This window comes from Culex quinquefasciatus, chromosome 2 (genome assembly GCF_015732765.1).
Source record: "Culex quinquefasciatus strain JHB chromosome 2, VPISU_Cqui_1.0_pri_paternal, whole genome shotgun sequence".
Classification (NCBI taxonomy): domain Eukaryota; kingdom Metazoa; phylum Arthropoda; class Insecta; order Diptera; family Culicidae; genus Culex; species Culex quinquefasciatus.
This window is the reverse complement of record NC_051862.1, coordinates 55,442,461-55,459,755: the sequence shown is the minus strand read 5'-3', so window position 1 is coordinate 55,459,755 and position 17,295 is coordinate 55,442,461. Positions and strand designations below refer to the sequence as shown.

Here is a 17,295-nt window from a genome sequence, read left to right as displayed (position 1 = left end):
CGGATCGCGCAATCGCGACCTGCTGGAACAATCCGGTGTCTCCGATCGTTGTGTTGGTGTTGTTCCGAGGGGTCCAAGCACAACTGGAGTCGTCTCGCTTCGTCCCACGGGTCCCGCCACGGTCCGTTTCACACGCTAGCCCGCGAGTGTGAGTGTGTCCAGCGGGTCCAAGCACCAACACGTGCGCGATCGCGCGGCCGAAGATTGCCGAAGTGCGCGCGAGCGATCGTGCCCGATCGCGACCCGAACTCGCTGGATCGGCGGAGGTTTGTATTATTTTATTTTCGTAATTTTATTATATCGACAGTGGTCAGCTGGAACCATATGTAGAATGTTCGTCTGAGCGGAGCGAAGCGAAGTGTACGCGACTCATCGGATCGAAGCCAAAACGTGAACGCCGAACGCCGTGTTTGCAAGTCGTGTCAGTCTCTGCTGTGTTGTATCGGCGCGAGCTTGTCGTGTGATTCGTGTGGAAGTCGGCGACGACAAAAAGAGTTCACAGGTTTTTTTTTGGAGAGTTGCCGGGTGACAGCCGAAATTTGAAGGACGTCGTTTGTCCACAGGGAGCGGAAAGTTGACCGAACCGGTGACGGAATCCGGTGCTGGTACGAGGAAAAAACCAGATTTGCGAAAGTGCCAACTTCCAGCAACGCTGGAGAACGAGTGAGCCGCAACAAGTGTCGAGCGTGTGCAGAACATCTGCGCTGAACAACAGCAAGTGTGCAGAGCTGAGACTGCAGCGGTCAGTCGGAATCAACGAACTAGCGGATCAACATCTGGAAGTCGTCAACGACCTGTGTACGCGGTCGTAACAAGTGGAAGTCAAGTCGACATTGTAACAGCGGAGCCGTGCGTGATTCTTCACACCCGGATAAAATAAGATCACGCGGATTCCACCCATAGCAGGAACATCAAGACAACGGAGAGTGCCGCCAACCGAGCCGATCTACGGCGACCAAATCAAAAGATAAAAATAATCTCGAAAAGGGGATCAAAACATTAGAAAGACAACACACGCCACATGCGAGCCGCGAGTCAGTCCCAAAAAAAGAAGGAGCTGTTTGCCGAGAAGTGCTGATTTACAGCGAAGACCGGGATCGCCGAGGGAACGAGATCGTCGTGGGACAACGTGGGACGCGTGCGCTGAGTGACCTGATTAATGCTGCCGTGAGTGACGCTGCCCCTGCAGAAGCCGCTACCGTGAAGTGTTCGTGTACCGTCCAGCGTTCATCCACCTGTCAAAACACACACCGTAAGAGAGTGAGTTACCGTCCTCCCGCAGATCCCAAAATACACATTGGCCCGCAGTTCACTCGGGGTCGCGGAATTTTACGGGTGCGAATTTTCCTCGTGCGGGAGGATTTTCCGGTGTTTTTGACGGTTCGCGAGTGACGTGACGTGAGTGCGTGTGTGACACGGCCCTTTCCCGGAAGACAAACAGTGAAGACAACAACAAACCCGGTGTCGGAACGCCGGCAGTGTGTGAAGTCGCGAAGAATTGCTAGAAGAGGTTTAATTTTCAAGTGTTCCGGAACGTATCAGCTGTGCTGACCGGATTAACCCGCGCCGTACCGGTGGACAACCCGCGAGCCGTGAATCTTCCTCTGGTGCCGGTCCCCAGAAAAGCCGCAAAAATTTGGGAGATAATGGATCCGAATGCAGCGCGTGACTCGCGCTACAATCTGAACTACAGCATGAGCATGATGAGCGAAACGCCGGAGATCTACGGAAATCCGAACGTTTCGCTCGCCCGCCCCCCGAGTGGCGGCCTGGTCGGCCAGGTCATGTCCCGCGGTGGTCAGCTAATGTCCGCGAACGGACCACAGTGCGGTAGTGGTGCCGGTGGTGGCGGAGGCGGCGGCGGTGGTGGACTGTCCGGCGGCCGTGGCATCAAGCGGGCCAACTCGGACTGCTACGATGACGGCCGGCAGCTGGTCGGGTCACAGTCCGGCGGTATGACCGGGCTCGAGGGCTGCCAGGTCGGCGGCTCGGACGTCGTCGATGAGAGCTACACCTCGCTGCAGCCGAAGAAGTCACCACCGAGCAACGGGAAGAAAACCAAGGGCCGTGTCAAGATCAAGATGGAGTACATTGATAACAAACTGCGACGGTACACGACCTTCTCGAAGCGCAAAACCGGAATCATGAAGAAGGTAAGAGCGCCCAACCCGGAACAATTTCCGGGGCTAACCTCAGAGTGCGTGTCTGTTTTGATTCAGCTGTCAAAATCAGCTTGTGAGTGCCGTGGGATGTTTACATCCAGCAGTGATTCAAACAATCTAAAATTCAAAGAACAACAATAACTAGTGAGCATGTCAGTCGATTGTCAGTGATCCTAGTTGAAAACCTCCAAAACATCGCCAAAAACCCCTTAAATTAACAACCTCCCGATTTCATGAATATTCGTGAAGCAGTGTTGCCACTTTTGCCCCCAGCCAATCTTAGTTCAGTGACTCACAAAGGCTTTTATCTTATCGAAACGGTTATCTTAAACGTTCTGTGACGCGTGATACGGATTGAAGAGCCATTGTTTTCCTGTTTGAGGTGTAAAAATGTACAGCTCCAACCTTGCAATAAGTGGCTCCTCATTTCGCTATCTTGAACGAGAAATTACGATTCTTCTTCTCGATTGAATGATGCAGCACTCTTCCATGCTGTTGACAATTGCAATCAACTTGTGAAATTGAATTGTTCTGTGGAAATTTCCTCTTAATTTGACGACATTTCTTACAAAACTTGAGCAAACCATTCACCAAAACCAAACTTCTCGAATGACACTCACAAAACTGTCAATCCGCACCAAAACCACCGCTTCTGGCAACCCTCCCTTCAATGTTTTTGTTCATCCACCTCTCAGCCTCGGTTTCGCTCTCTCGATTCACGCGGCGGCGATATCACGCACACCACCGCGCGCAGCTGCTCTCATTTTAATCGTGTGGCACTCACGGAGAGTGAGAGTCGCGCGAGGGGGCGCTCACTTCATGCTGATCTTTTTATTTATGCTCGAATCTGTGTTTTTCTTTGCCTCTTCTTTTGCATGCTTCTTCGCTACGCTGTTGCTTCTTCCACATCGGGTGATTTTTTGAGAGTGCAATGTTTTGAATTCTTTTGGGTTTTTTGTTGGGTTTTCGATGGGACGGCAAAATTGTCCGCTGCTGCCGGGTTTTCGTTTTTTGGTGATTTTTATCATCTGCTGCGGGCGGGCGATGGTGGTGGTTAGGTTCGCTCTCTTTTATCAGTAATTTGTCGCGGAACTGATGTGTGAGTTTGAGGACTGGGAATAAGATGTAAACTGATAACGTTATCGTTGCGAAATTTATCGGCGCAAAAGACACATTGTGGGCATTCAAGGTTTTTGCCTTCCTCACTTTACTGAGGAAAGGCTATAAAATCACTCGAAAACTGAACTTCTCAATAAGACCTCCTAGACCCACCTTCATATATACCTATCGACTCAGAATCGAATTCTGAGCAAATGTCTGTGTGTGTGTGTGTGTGTGTGTGTGTGTGTGTGTGTGTGTGTGTGTGTGTGTGTGTGTGTGTATGTGTGTGTGTGTGTGTGTGTGTGTGTGTGTGTGTGTGTGTGTGTGTGTGTGTGTGTGTGTGTGTGTGTGTGTGTGTGTGTGTGTGTGTGTGTGTGTGTGTGTGTGTGTGTGTGTGTGTGTGTGTGTGTGTGTGTGTGTGTGTGTGTGTGTGTGTGTGTGTGTGTGTGTGTGTGTGTGTGTGTGTGTGTGTGTGTGTGTGTGTGTGTGTAGGGATGTGGGTCTGTGCACCAAAAAATATGCACTCGATTATCTCAGCACTGACTTAACCGATTTGGACCGTTTTGGTCTCATTCGATTCGTCTTGGGGTCCCATAAGTCTCTATTGAAAATTATGAAGTTTAGTAAAGTACTTCAAAAGTTATGCTAAAAAAACGATTTTGACTAAAGTCCGGAAGATTGTAAAAAGGGTGTTTTTTGTAAGAAACCCCAGCATGTTATACATTATTAGAAAGGTATTTAAAAGACCTTTCCAACGCGACCAATACATTGAAGATCTGACAACCCTATCAAAAGTTATTAGCAATTAAGTGTCATTTATGCACTTTTTGGAAGCCGGATCTCAGATATCACGATGAAAACGTTGTCCGGATCTATCATGCAACCCGTCGTTGAACAGGTAATCAAAAGATCTTTCCAACGCGTCCAAAACATTGAAGATCTGACAACCCTATCAAAAGTTATAAGCACTTAAGAGTTATTTATACACTTTTTGGAGGCTAGTTCTCAGATATTTAGATGAAAACGTATTCCAAATAAATCATGCGACCTATCTTTGGATAGGTAATTTAAAGACCTTCCCACGAGCGTGTCTATTTTGGATAGCATTACCCTTTGAATGAGAGGAAGGCACCAACCACCTAAGGGTGGATTAAGTAACGTTTTTTTTAGGAAGTTGAAGATTGCAAAAAGTGATGGTATTGTGAAATAAATAGATTTTCTTTTTGAATGATTGTAATTTTAGACTACTTTTTCAAAATAACTAATTCGTCATGGGTTTCCTGTTTTCTATCAAAAAGTACTTCAGTGAAATTTTTATAAAGTGCACCGTTTTCAAGTTATAGCCATTTTCAGGTAACATTTTTGAAAATAGTCGCAGTTATTCATTTTTCAAAATTAGTGCTGATATTTGTCCACTTTTGAAAAAAAATATTTTTGAAATGCTGAAAAAATTCTCTATATTTTTGTTTTTTGAACTTTGTTGATACGACCTTTGGTTGCTGAGATATTGCCATGCTTTAAACCTTTGCAACAGGAAAATTGATGTTTTCTAAGTCTCACCCAAACAACTCACCATTTTCCAATGTCGATATCTCAGCAACTAATGGTACGATTTACAATGTTAAATTATGATTTTCGAGAACAACATTTTCAATTTAATTAAATCAAGACTCAGATTTAAAAGGCCCAAACATTCAATATTACGTCGCTTTTTTCAAAAACGTTACAATTTTATTGATTGTTGTTCGGTTTTCAATCAATAATTTACATGTTTTAGCTTTGTCAAGGGAACTGGGAATGATCTACTTTAATAAATAAAACGGATGAATCGAAAACTACTTAATTCAGCTGTATTTTTTCCTTTAACTAAATCAAACAAAGTATTAAATTAATGTGCAGTGAACATAATGTATAGAATTTTTGGGCCTCCGCCGCGGGATTCAAACCGGTGACCTTTGGATTGTAAGATCCACATGGGCGTGTTGCAAAGAGTTGTACCAGTACACTTTTGTCCCGTAGCCAAAACAAATGAAACCAAATTCCTAATAGTTTAATTTTCACAAGCATTTCCGCTAATGACCTCTTCACTTTCTACGCCTGCACGACACATAGCACAGGCACATTCTTTGAACTCTTGGTCCCGCTCCTGAAACAGCACTTCACACAATAGTTGCTCAATTAAAAGCTAATTAAAAGCCATTCCCCATCCTCACCATCATGAAGAAGCCAGTCCCAGCTAAAGTGCTTCAGCCTCAAGGGGCTGGCACACCGCCGGTGCCCTCTGGGCTCCTAAACTGCTGAAGAAGCAACATTTATTATCAAAGTTCCAAACCCCCTCGGCCTTCCCCCATTTTCCCGATCAACATCCAATCAATTAATTGAAAATAGTGTTAATTATGTGTGATAGATGCCGCGGCGCGCGAGCGCACACATGACACACACACACATTTGCGCAAAACGTGACGCCGACGGGGATCGATCCCGCGATCTGTCGGTCGTTAAACTTTTGCCGTCGCCGCCGTTGCGTCGCTTTATCGATCTTTCACAAAACTCACTCTCGTTTAACGCCTAGAGAAGGTTAATCTTCTGTTTTTTTTCGTCTTCTTCCACTTCTTAAGGGGGGCCGAGGGGTCATTGAGGGGCAAAAAGGCATAAAAAATCGATTGATGATTATCTCTTTCACGACTGTGGCCACGCGGTTATCCGTCACGTCATACGGTTGTCTCTTTGGGGTTTGAATGTGTGAGTGTGTGTGTGTGTGTGTTTGTGCGCGCGCCCATGGGCTTATCGTACAACAGATTTAGAAGAGTAGTTCAGGTGGACGGTGTGACGGGCCGGCGGTCCAGGTCTTGGGGTCTTGGTTGATGGCAATCAAAGAGCCAGGTCAGGTTTGGCCTCAGAGAGATGGGCTGACGTCGCGTGAGCCACTTGAGATTTCATGTTTTTTTTTGTGATGATTTTTAACTGCGATCCTTTCAATTGCTGCAAGCACATGTGAATTGCATTGTTGGAAGATTGGAATTTATGGGAAAATGCTTTATGTTAAAATTTTGGAACTACGAAATCATTTCTATCAGTTTATTGAGAATGTTTCAAGCTTCTTGAACATTTTGTATAATTTATTAGCACATTAATACCTTGATGCATTTTTGTCTTTTTTAGTCAGTTAGATACAGTTTTTGATGCATTGAATTTAAGATGATTGCCGTTTTTAACAACTTTTTATACCAAGAAAATTAAACAATATTTACCCTTTAAGAGCATAACAGTTTATACAATCAATTTTTCATAGAACTTTAAGGTGATGATCACTTTCCAAGTTCTTTTGTTTAAAAAAATAAAAATCCAAAAATTTTATTGGGATTATCGAATTACGAATTTTGGGTTGTTGAACTCAAATATGACCCCAAAAAAGCTCGATAATAATTTGGGATTGTTGAATTCAAGAAAATTAATTTTGTAACATACAACCAATGCAATCAATAACTCAATTTTTACCTATTTGGGGTCAGTGAACTAGGATTTGATTTCAAGATAAAAAGAAAACAAAAAATCCACAAAATTATGATGGTATAGGCTTCGGACTAGCGAGCATGGACTGTATTTTTATACCAAGTATTGCAAAAAGTATTTCAATTTTATATTTTTAAAATGAACTATTACTAAAATGAAAATTTTCTGATCGTTTTGTGTTACTTTCGTTAAATTGTTTTTGAAGGTTTAACTTCAAATTTGTTCCAAGCATGTTTGTTTTTAATTTTAATATTAGAATAAAAGCTTACCCATTTGGTTCCTAAGCAATAACTATGTTTCTAAAAATCTTATTTTTTTCAATTTATGAGGAATTTTATTACTTTTATAAAGATATAAAATATTTTGAAATCATTCTAAAGGAAAAGAGTTCATGTTTGCCAGGTTTAATTAATTTTCAATTCCAAATCAAATTTCTGAATCTCCCTTTAGAACCGAAAACTTGCAAAACTTTTGATAGGACTTTGCTTTCTCACTTTCGATTGCGCCATTTTTTGCTAGGTTTAAGTTGAAACCCCTTTTCAGAAGCTGTAACTAATTATCAAAAACAGATCTTGTTCGGTAACTGGGCTGAATGAATAATTACGAGGTGTTCATCGATGCACAATATTTTCCTGATGAAATTTATAAATAAAACTAAAATTTATATACAATGCATACTTTTTACACTTTAAAATTGTGACTTGAAATAAATAAAAGCTTGAAAAAGTTTTTTTTTTTGTTATTGCATCCAATGACCCCTCGTTTATTTCGGTTTGTTTTGGTTTTTTTCACGTTTGCGAGATTTTAAAATTACCGAACATTTACTGTAAATGTATAAGTGTAAAAAACTCTAAAATGTATTACTTTCGATTAAATTTAGTTCCCCGATTCCGGTGTGCTCTTTTGTACTAAGCTTGCTGGGATTCCTATCTAGATAGTACAAGAGAGCACACGGGTGTCGTCCTAATATTTGTATTGCTGAGAGTTACAAAATGCGGAGTTCATTTATTAGGGATTTGGAAAGTTTTAACTTTTAACTTAGTAGATACTCAATAAATCTTCAATAGTCATTTGATTAGTATTTAGTAGAGGTTTGAACCATTTTTCAAAATTATCTTTATTTTTTGAAATTCCATGAAAGCCTTCAAAAATTCCATGAACACCCTGATAAATCTGACAAAAGTGGTGCGGCCTCTACGAGGATCACTTATTTTTATCTTTATGTCAAAATATAATGTCGAATTTTATTTGCTTTTAAAATTCGCAAAGTGTAATAAATCTAATATTGAACAGTCTGGCATTAAAAAAAAAATAAAAAAGGGCGTCATCTAAAAAATCATCCAGGTTTATTACAAGTTTTACTAGTTACTACTGATTAACCACACCCAAAACTCGCAGCGCTAGTCCGAGAGAATGATGGTCTCGAGTCGAGAGAATAGTGGTACCATTCACGGACGCAGAGAACACAGCTCGAGATGGGCGATAGAACTATTCTCTCGAGGTTCATTTGCAAAAAAAGTTCATCCGTCAAACAAAAAACCAAAAGTGTCGACAACGGGAATCGAACCAGAGACCTTTGACAAACCAATCCAATGACTTAGCTGCCTCGGCCACCACAGCTTGGTGACCAAGGAGAAGTCAGAAGTCGATGTATGACACTTGTTGGAGATTTATTGATTCAACTTACGAATGAACTCATTTGTTATGATGGTGTGAGTTGGTACCATTATTCTATCGATTTTGGCACTGAGCCCTTAATAAATTTTGAGAGAACGATTATCTCGACTCTGAATTTTGGGTGCAACAGATCAAATTACTATAGAATTGTTTCATATTTTAATCTTAATCTTTAAACGAAGTAAACACATTTGTCACTCAATACATACAAATACAAATCACACAAGTTCAGTTCTGATTGCATCAACGTCAGTCAAAATTAATTAAATTACGCATCTTAAAGTTCCTGTAAAACAGCCACCTTCTGCTCCCGCCAACTATTTCGCCATATTTTGTTTCACTCGTTTATGATTTCGGGGGCCTCCGTAATTAAACAAGTGCGAAGATATAATTGGATGATTTCTCCCGCTTCAAAAACGACATCCCGCGCACAGTTCAGGATCAGTCCTGCGTGCAACTCCCAAAAATGTCATAAAAATTCCGAACAAACAAGTGTAATAAACAATTTTTGTGCTGCACTCCACACACGAAAGCTGATACGAGCCGAGGCCGCGGAAAAAAATTAATGAACACATTTTATTGGAGTTTTATTTATTTATTAATCATCGGGAGACCCCTCGACGCGTCCTGGCCGAATTCTCTCCGAGAGATCCTCGCAAAGAAGTTCTTTCGAGTAGTGGGGCGCGCTCGTAAAAAGAGAAAGACAAAAAGAGAAAGGGCGAATAATTGGTCGTTTTTACAATTACGACTCGGCCCCAAAAAGTGACGGAACGGGCGCGTGCGGAGCAAAACGAGAGGTCCTAATGTTGGCCACAAAACATAAACGTTAAAATTTTACGACCCCTTGAACGAAGACAAAAAAAATCTGAGAGAGTCGAGTGTGGAATGCCTCGTGCGTACGTCGTTAATTATCGGCTTGCGAAAAGGAGATTTGGCGAAATGAGAGAGGGGACAAAAAATCGCACCTTCACTGTGAGGGTGCCTTAAGGACCCTACGAAAGTACATTCCGAAAAAAAAAATCCCAGAAGAAATGCGACCCCTCGCGAAAGTAATTATTTTATTATCAAAAAACAAGAGCAAGTAGCCGAGCTGGGCCACGCAATGTTCGCGCTCGTGTTTTTGGGCTCGTTTTACGAGCTCGGGCTCTCTGGTTCGGCTCTCGTAAAGGTGCAAAAAGTGGTGTTTTGGCGAAATTTGCTGCTCCGAGAATTCGATCGGCGGCGCGACGACCGCGGCACTGACTGATAGCAATTGTTCATAAATGTTTTAATTACTTGCACTGGAGGAAGGACAAGTGCGAGGGTGCAAGTGTGGATCTTGTTAAAGTTGACTGCTACCTCATTTGGGGATGGATAATTGGGGCCGTTATTTAAATAAATGGAGCTTAAGTTTTTTTAAGAGGCTTTTCTGGTTTTTTTTTTTTGGGAAATCGGAGCATAATTTTGTGTTCATTTGTGACTGGCTTTTTATGAATGAAAATATTTGTTTAAGTTTTTATAGATTTTTTTTTTTTATATTTTAATTTGTGTTCCAAGCTTTTCTTCCTTTCAATTTTAAAAGTATCGTTATTACATTGAACATTGTTTAACCAATAAAGGTGAGTAATTTTTGCTAATTTTGAAACTTTGATGGCTAGTAATGGTATTTTTAACCTTTTAACTAAACATGCTGAAAATGCAATTTCATTCAACTATAAATGCCTCACCTTTTGACCTTCACAGACCCCTGAAATTCGGTATCAATCCTGAGATGATAATAAAACCTTATTTTTTACTGAAAAGGTGTAATTACACTGCAAAAGTGGTAAATTTACAATTTATTGTATTAGTAAAACTGCACACGCATAGACATTTGCTAAGATTTTGTTGCTGGATCGATACATAAACGTGAAGGTGGGTCTTGGAGGTCGAATAAAAAATGTATTTTCCGAGTGATTTTACAGCCACACCTCAGTAAGGAAGGTTAAAAATGTATGTAAAAAATTATTATACATCTAAACAGTTTTGTTGTAATCGTAAATTTTTAAAAATACTGGAAATTATTTTCTTTAAATTCGAAAATTTTTAACGTGACATGCCAAAAATAGGTTTTAATACTGAAATCTGGTATTCAAATTGTATGCAGTTTATTGAATTTCCATTTGCATTTAAACATTTAAACTTTTTACTTAAAAAAAAAATCTGTCAAATTCTTAACATATTTCTAGCAAAGCTTTGGCCACAGTCTCTTAACCCTGTAATGTCCATTTTTTCCCTTGTTCAGTAGGTCATTTTGAGCAACTCTCATTAAAGGAAAAAAATCTCTTGTTTTATGATTTTCTTGTTTTAGTTTTATTGTTTTAAACTGCCTCATCTTCAATAGTTTATGTTCATTTAATTCTAACACCTTCTATTTTTACCTTGATCCCTTTTTATATCATTACAATATTTTTTTTTCAATTTCAGGCTTGTTTTTCACATAACACAAAAATATTGCATACATATTTTTAATAGAAAAAAAATACTAAAAATACACCAACAAAGTTGATTACTGGAAATAATACATTTTATTTAAATATTGGCAAATCCACACAAACAAGTTATTCTTACAAGTTTTTCTTATGATGTTCAAAAATTAGTTAAAATATGATTTTTGGTGAATTTTAAAATCGAAGCCCATCTAGGGACCATCCATAAACCACGTGGAAACTTTTTTGGGAATTTCGTAACCCCCCCCCCCCCTTCGGGGACAATTGTCCATACAAAAAAAAAAACTTTTTTGTATGGATCGTGGACAATCGTCATACCCCCTCCCCCCCCTAAAGTGTCCACGTGGTTTATGGATGGTCCCCTAGAGGGATTGAATTTAGAATTAAGTACAATATGCTTTCTACATTGTAAAAGTAAAGACTTAGACTATGACAAACAAAAAAACAAACTCGTGATTGACGGTTTGCCAAACTCGCAAACCAAGTAAAATGTATGTAGGCTGACGTTTCTGCAAACAAACTGTCATAATGTCAAAAAGTACGAGTTTCTGCAAACAAACTGTCAAAATGTCAAAAAGTACGAGTTTTTTGTTTGTTTGTTTAATAAAGTCTGATACCAGCTTAAGGCTTCTGTAAAAATGGCAAAATATCAATAAATCAGCAATGAATCAGCACAATTCTTAAAGTACAAAAATAATTATTTTACAACGTCTTATAAATAGTAAACAATCGACAGTACAAGTTTCTCAATGAAAGTTGAAGTCTTAAGTAATTTTTCCGTTGATTTTTTTTGTTGTTTTGAAGGGATACTAGGACCTTAAATAAAACATTTTTCAAATATCTTATTTTTGAATAAGAATCTGTAGTTCTCAATTTCTACAAAGTTGTTTTTTTGTTGATGAAACTCAAAAACATAACGTTTGGAGTAATTTGATGAATTTGCAACTTTGTACCATTTTTGCAATTAAATTCATCTCCATCCCGTTAAACCCCCTTAATTCCCGGATAATGACCCGGCATTTCGGCACACGCCCAAGTCCCAAACGTCTTTCATTGACAAGATACACGCGCGGACCCTTAACGGCGCGGCGCAAGCTTTTCCCCGGAACCCGGACAGTAATACCCTTCACGTGTCGTCTCGCTGTCCTCCCCAGAAAGAAAAACACACAATGAATCGTTCCTTTAAGCCCTGCTTCTGCTGACTCCTTCCCCCGGAGGGCAGCGTAAAAAAATCGCCAAAATAAACCCCAAAATTTGGACCTCATTTGTATAGCTGCAACTTGCGCGACATTTCTCGAGTTCAAAGCCCCATTAAGCGGCGGACCCACAGTAATGAAGCGAAAGGCTGCCGTTTTGGCGCAGAGGTCCCCAAATCGTGCCACGCTGGAGTCCACGCGGATAAGCTGTGCGGCGCTTTTCGGCTCACAAACACCGAGTCGGCTTAGCCCTGACCCCGGAATTGCCGCGATCACCAAGTGGCGCACATGTTCGAGCTTTGTCCCGTTTGGCTATTGTGCGGCCGTCCGAGCGGTACGGAATTTCGGGAATTCGTTAGAATCTGGCCGAAACATGCCGACGGCTGGGGTCTCGGAGTGCAGCGATGTCGGGGAAAATGCAGCTAAAGGTTCAGGGGGAAAGCTGCGCCGGCGAGCTGTGACATTTTGCGAGTTCATGGTGGGACAGCCGAGGGGAGAAGCTTTTGGCTGTGAGGTAGCTGACGGTATTGGCAGTGCTCGTTTTGGAGCAGAAGGGTTTTGTCTAAACTGTCACAATTTGGTTATGTTCAGTTTGCAACTTGGTTATACAATCGATATTGTCTCAGATTTCTCTTGTTTTGTCCAGAGGCACACGTGCCTCACACGCCGACTCAAATTAAACTACCTCTCCATTACGTGTTCATTACGCAAGGGTGTCATCTTCAGCGACGACCCCAAAAAGACGACGACTCACATGAAGTAATCTCGGCTACCTCTTCATTAGCAGGTGACCTCGTCCAAAGCATCGCCTCCACACACCACGCCATTATCGGCCGTCCCACCACCACCAATAATCGATGATTAATCAAAGGCCCGCGTCGTAAATTCCTTCAATTAATCTCTAATTAACAACAAAAACACTGGGCACGAAGACCAGAAGGTGTGGGCCAACCTGTCTCTTCGAGGCAAATTTTGAAAAGTGGTTTTCTGCGAGCCTGTCCGAAGATCTGGAGGTCGCTCATCACCGCTTGACGGCAGGTGATCGCTGCGCGGTCTGTAATTTCTCCGCGCGCCCGCATCTTCAGCAGCGCAGCCATTCTGGCCTGATTTGGAGCCATTTTTCATAGTGTTCATTAGAGTGGCGAGGCTTCGCAAAAATCGCACGCTCTTTGACCGCGGATTGCGAAACGGAGGCGCGCGCTGCGGGTTCACCACTCCGACTAAACGGGGCTTGATTAGAGACACTTGGTTGTCTCTGAATGAGTTTGAAGCGGGAAAATAGGTCACGACGCGCCACCTTAATGCATCAAAAAGTGCGAAAACGAACCTGGGCGTCGTCGCACCACGCACGGCTATAACGAGAATTAGCGCGCCACTGTGCGAAAACTGCAACGACTAAATATAGAACTTTTAGTGCTCTGCAGTTGCCAATGCCGGCCCAGCACAGCACAGTACGCAAATCTAGACCATATGCCAAAAATCGACGCAAAGTGTGCAATCCATTTCCTCATCGTCGAGCAGTCATGAAGTCTGTTTGCGCGAAGTGACGTGAACTGCACGCAGCTTCAGAGGTAAACAGACTTTTCTTGAGAGAGTCGTGGGACAAGTGAAACCACTTGGGCATTTTAGGACATCTAGTCAGCGTTTGGGATACCTACGTTCAAAAACAGAGATTTGAGACAAATGTAACCATTTGGACAGAACAGCTTTGTTAAAGTCAGAGGTACAGATATTGCAAGAGAGGGCTGTGAGACAAATATAAACACTTGGGCATCTGAGATTGTCAAGTCAGAGTCAAATACAATCGCTTTATAACAGAGTTTTGAGACAAATGAGCCCACTTGGACATGAAAGAATGGTAAGTCACAAGTATGAGACAACACAAACCATTTGGAAAACTAAGTCTACCAAGTTGAAAACAGAGATTAACAGACGTTAATATTAGATAGTTCTGAGACAACTAAAACCTCAAGGGCAACTAAGTTAGTTACATCAGAACAAGAGATACAGACATTATTTAAAAGAGCGGTGAGACAAACAATACCACTTGGACACATAAGATAATTTTGAATGTGACTGAAATAAATAGAGGTTGTATTAGAGATCTGTGAGACAACCAAAACCACTTTGGCATCCAAGACAGCTGTTCTGCCCATGATCGCTTAAATGTCCCATTTGCATTTTCATCATTTTTGAGTTATTGATGCAGTTTGGTTCAAAATCGTGTGCTTTTTCAGAAGAGCTTATAACATCCAGTACTTTGTTCTAGAAATCAGGAGGAAATCCAGTTTTTTCGTGAAAACTTAACACGTAGCCTTATGTGTGGGACAAATTTTCCTTGCGTTTTTCTCAGCTTGCTGTTTTTGCATATGGGACATTTATGTGAACATGGGCAGTGTTGCACTACAGGGCTGTAAGAAAAATCAAACCACTTGGACAACAAAGCTTTGAGACGAATGGAACCATTTGGACATTAAGGACAGCTTTGTTAGAATCAGAAATACAGAAATTTCAATAGAGAGCTGTGAGACAAACATAACCACTTGGGCATCTAAAATATTCAAGTCAAAGTTAGAAATACAAACTCTTCGATCTTTGAAACAAATGATACCACAAACCAAAGCATTTGGACATCTAAGTCTGCTAAGTCGGAATCAGTGTAAACAGACGTTACTTTAGAGAGCCGTGAGGCAATCAAATCCAATAGGTCAGGCCAAGAGTTAGAAATACAGAAGTCGTAAAAATGAATCTTCTTGGACATTAGAAACAGCTATGTTAGAGCTGTGGGACAAATCAGACCATTTGGACAATAAAAGCAGTTAGGTCAGAATCTGAGATTGCTCAGTATTGGGACTGATTGTTTATTTACCCAACTTTGTTTTAATCACCTTAAATTGTTGATATTACGGGCTTTTTCGGTAGTTTTCGGTGAAATTAAACTCACAAATTAGAAGAAAGTAATGAAACTGATAGGTGGATAGATGACTAGTGTCTTAGAAGAAGATGGAAAAGGACGGAATCTGAGATTGACACACGTTACATAAGAGAGCTTTGAGACATCTGAAACCACTTGGACAACCATGACAGATACATCAAAGCAAGAGACACAGACATTGCTCAAGTGAGACAAATAATACCACTTGGACACTTTAGACTATTATGTGAGTGTCAGGAATGAACAGAGGTTTTATTAGAGAGCTGTGAGACAACCGATACCACTTGGGCATCTAAGACAGCTGAGTCAGAGATAACTGGACGTAGCGCTACATAGCTGTGAGACAAATCAAGCCACTTGGACATCTAAGACTGCCAAGTCACACATAGAAACAATAAACCTCAACGTTAGAAGCCAGTTTAGACAGCTGGAACCACTCGGACACCTTCAATAACTTTCCAAAGCAATTCAGCGATATCATCCCGATTCTAATTGGCTAAAAGTCGTTTAGTACCCTTTCAAGACAACAAGGTGATAAAGAGAGGGTCGAAAGAGAGACACCAATCCAGATTCGTCTTCCCTCCATGTTCGTCGGCGACGATTAGCGCAGGTTCGTGTTCGGAGCCCGCCGGCTCGAACGAGAATTGATCACCGATCGATCGGGTCAGCAGATCGATCCAGTCCGATATTCGGAATCGTTCGGCGGCGGCTTCACCCAAAGACAGAGACAATGACCAATTCTCGTGTATAATCGTTGCACGGGAAGATGATCAAATCGAAAAGTTCGAGTGAAGAAGTGGGGTTTGAGGGGTAAAACCAATAACAACAATAATCAGTGATAAAAGTCAAGGGGTGGGGGGACCAAGGTGGTTGAAGAGAGGTGCAAAGCGTCGTCAAGAAAAATGGATATTTAGTTTTAGCTTCGCGCTCGCCTGCGATAAAATCGCGCCCGAATGGGGTTTTAATTAAAAGATAAATGTTTGTACAGATTTAACGCCTCTTGGAATGCTTTTTTCCCTTTCTCGTTGGTTTCTTTGCTGAGCTTGTTGTGACTGGCGTTTTGTGTTTGCGTTGATCCACGCGATCTTCGGTGAGGCCTTTTTGTTTGCAATGTGTGCGAGTTTTGATTTTGTTTGCGTTTGTTGGGGAAGGTGACAAAATTGACACGTTTATTTTTGGATCATTTATAGTGAGACACTTCGGGAGACTTCGTTAAAACTATCGAGCACCTGTTAATAAGTCAGTAAGGTAACAGCTGGTTTTACTTGAGGATGCTTTAGAGATTTTCCCTCATCCTGTTGAAAAAGTTGAGCATGGACAATTCTCGTCCTCCAAAACCCCTTCTTAGGCCGGCAATTAACGGTTGTCAAAATCTGGTTCAGTTAGAATTGGTTCTATTCCGAATTATCAATTCCTACGCAACTTGGACTTAGATTATCATCGCATAAACATGACGAAATCCAGTATGCAATCCGCTAAAATCACCTTCTTCAAGCGAAGCGAAAAGTTATTATGCGATTCTGTAGATAAGGAGTACCGCGCAGGTTTTTGCCATTCAACCATAGGGGGATGGCGTCGCTATTTTTAGACCACGTTTTCCACTTTTTCTCATCGAAACCGACTACTTTATCGACTTCATTTTGCTGGGCGAGATAGGACGCCGTCTATTTTTAGACGATGACTCAGCACATTTACACTCTTGCGCTTAAAAAAACCAGGTGGCAGCACGATGTAACGCCACGTCCCTATTGACTTGTCTTAGTATAGACGTATCGGTAACGTAGTTCATCATAACAAGTTAGGTCACTCTCTGTGAAAAAATAAATATGATGATACATCGACGGACGCTTTCGTTGAACCTGCCCAAGACCCGCCACATCTTGGCCGTCACAACAACGATCATTTGTACATCTTTTGTACCACCATTATGCCGCGCGCTCAAATCATACCCGTAAAATCTGGATCAGCCCATTGAATGCAGAACTGCCATCTGATACCCCTCTTCACGGTCCTCTACCTCTCCAAGTCTCGCTTCAGCACGATCTGCGCGCTGCTACCTCAGAGGCCCGTCGCAAAGAACACGTCGACAACGGCGGGTGACAATTATCACGATCTCTATCTGAACATAAATCTCGAACAAACAAGCCTCGGAGATATCCGAGGGATTCGCGCCCGGCCAGGATTTTTACCTCTCATTCGCACCTCCAGCAGGTCGTCGGCGGTAATTGATCAATTGTTTGCGA

The 17,295-nt window shown here is 41.7% G+C and overlaps 1 protein-coding gene across 3 annotated transcripts in view; it reads left to right on the top strand.

The window, feature by feature from the left end:
• The first annotated feature begins 319 nt into the window (after window positions 1–319).
• The window catches only part of LOC6050443 (serum response factor homolog), a 319,292-nt gene continuing 302,316 nt past the window's right edge, over window positions 320–17,295 (top strand). For all 3 annotated transcript variants that reach the window (XM_038251581.1, XM_038251580.1, XM_038251579.1), the window contains exon 1: window positions 320–2,153. In XM_038251581.1, the coding sequence (XP_038107509.1) occupies window positions 1,647–2,153 (507 nt within the window). In that variant the 5' untranslated portion in view covers window positions 320–1,646. The remainder of the gene's footprint in view (window positions 2,154–17,295) is intronic.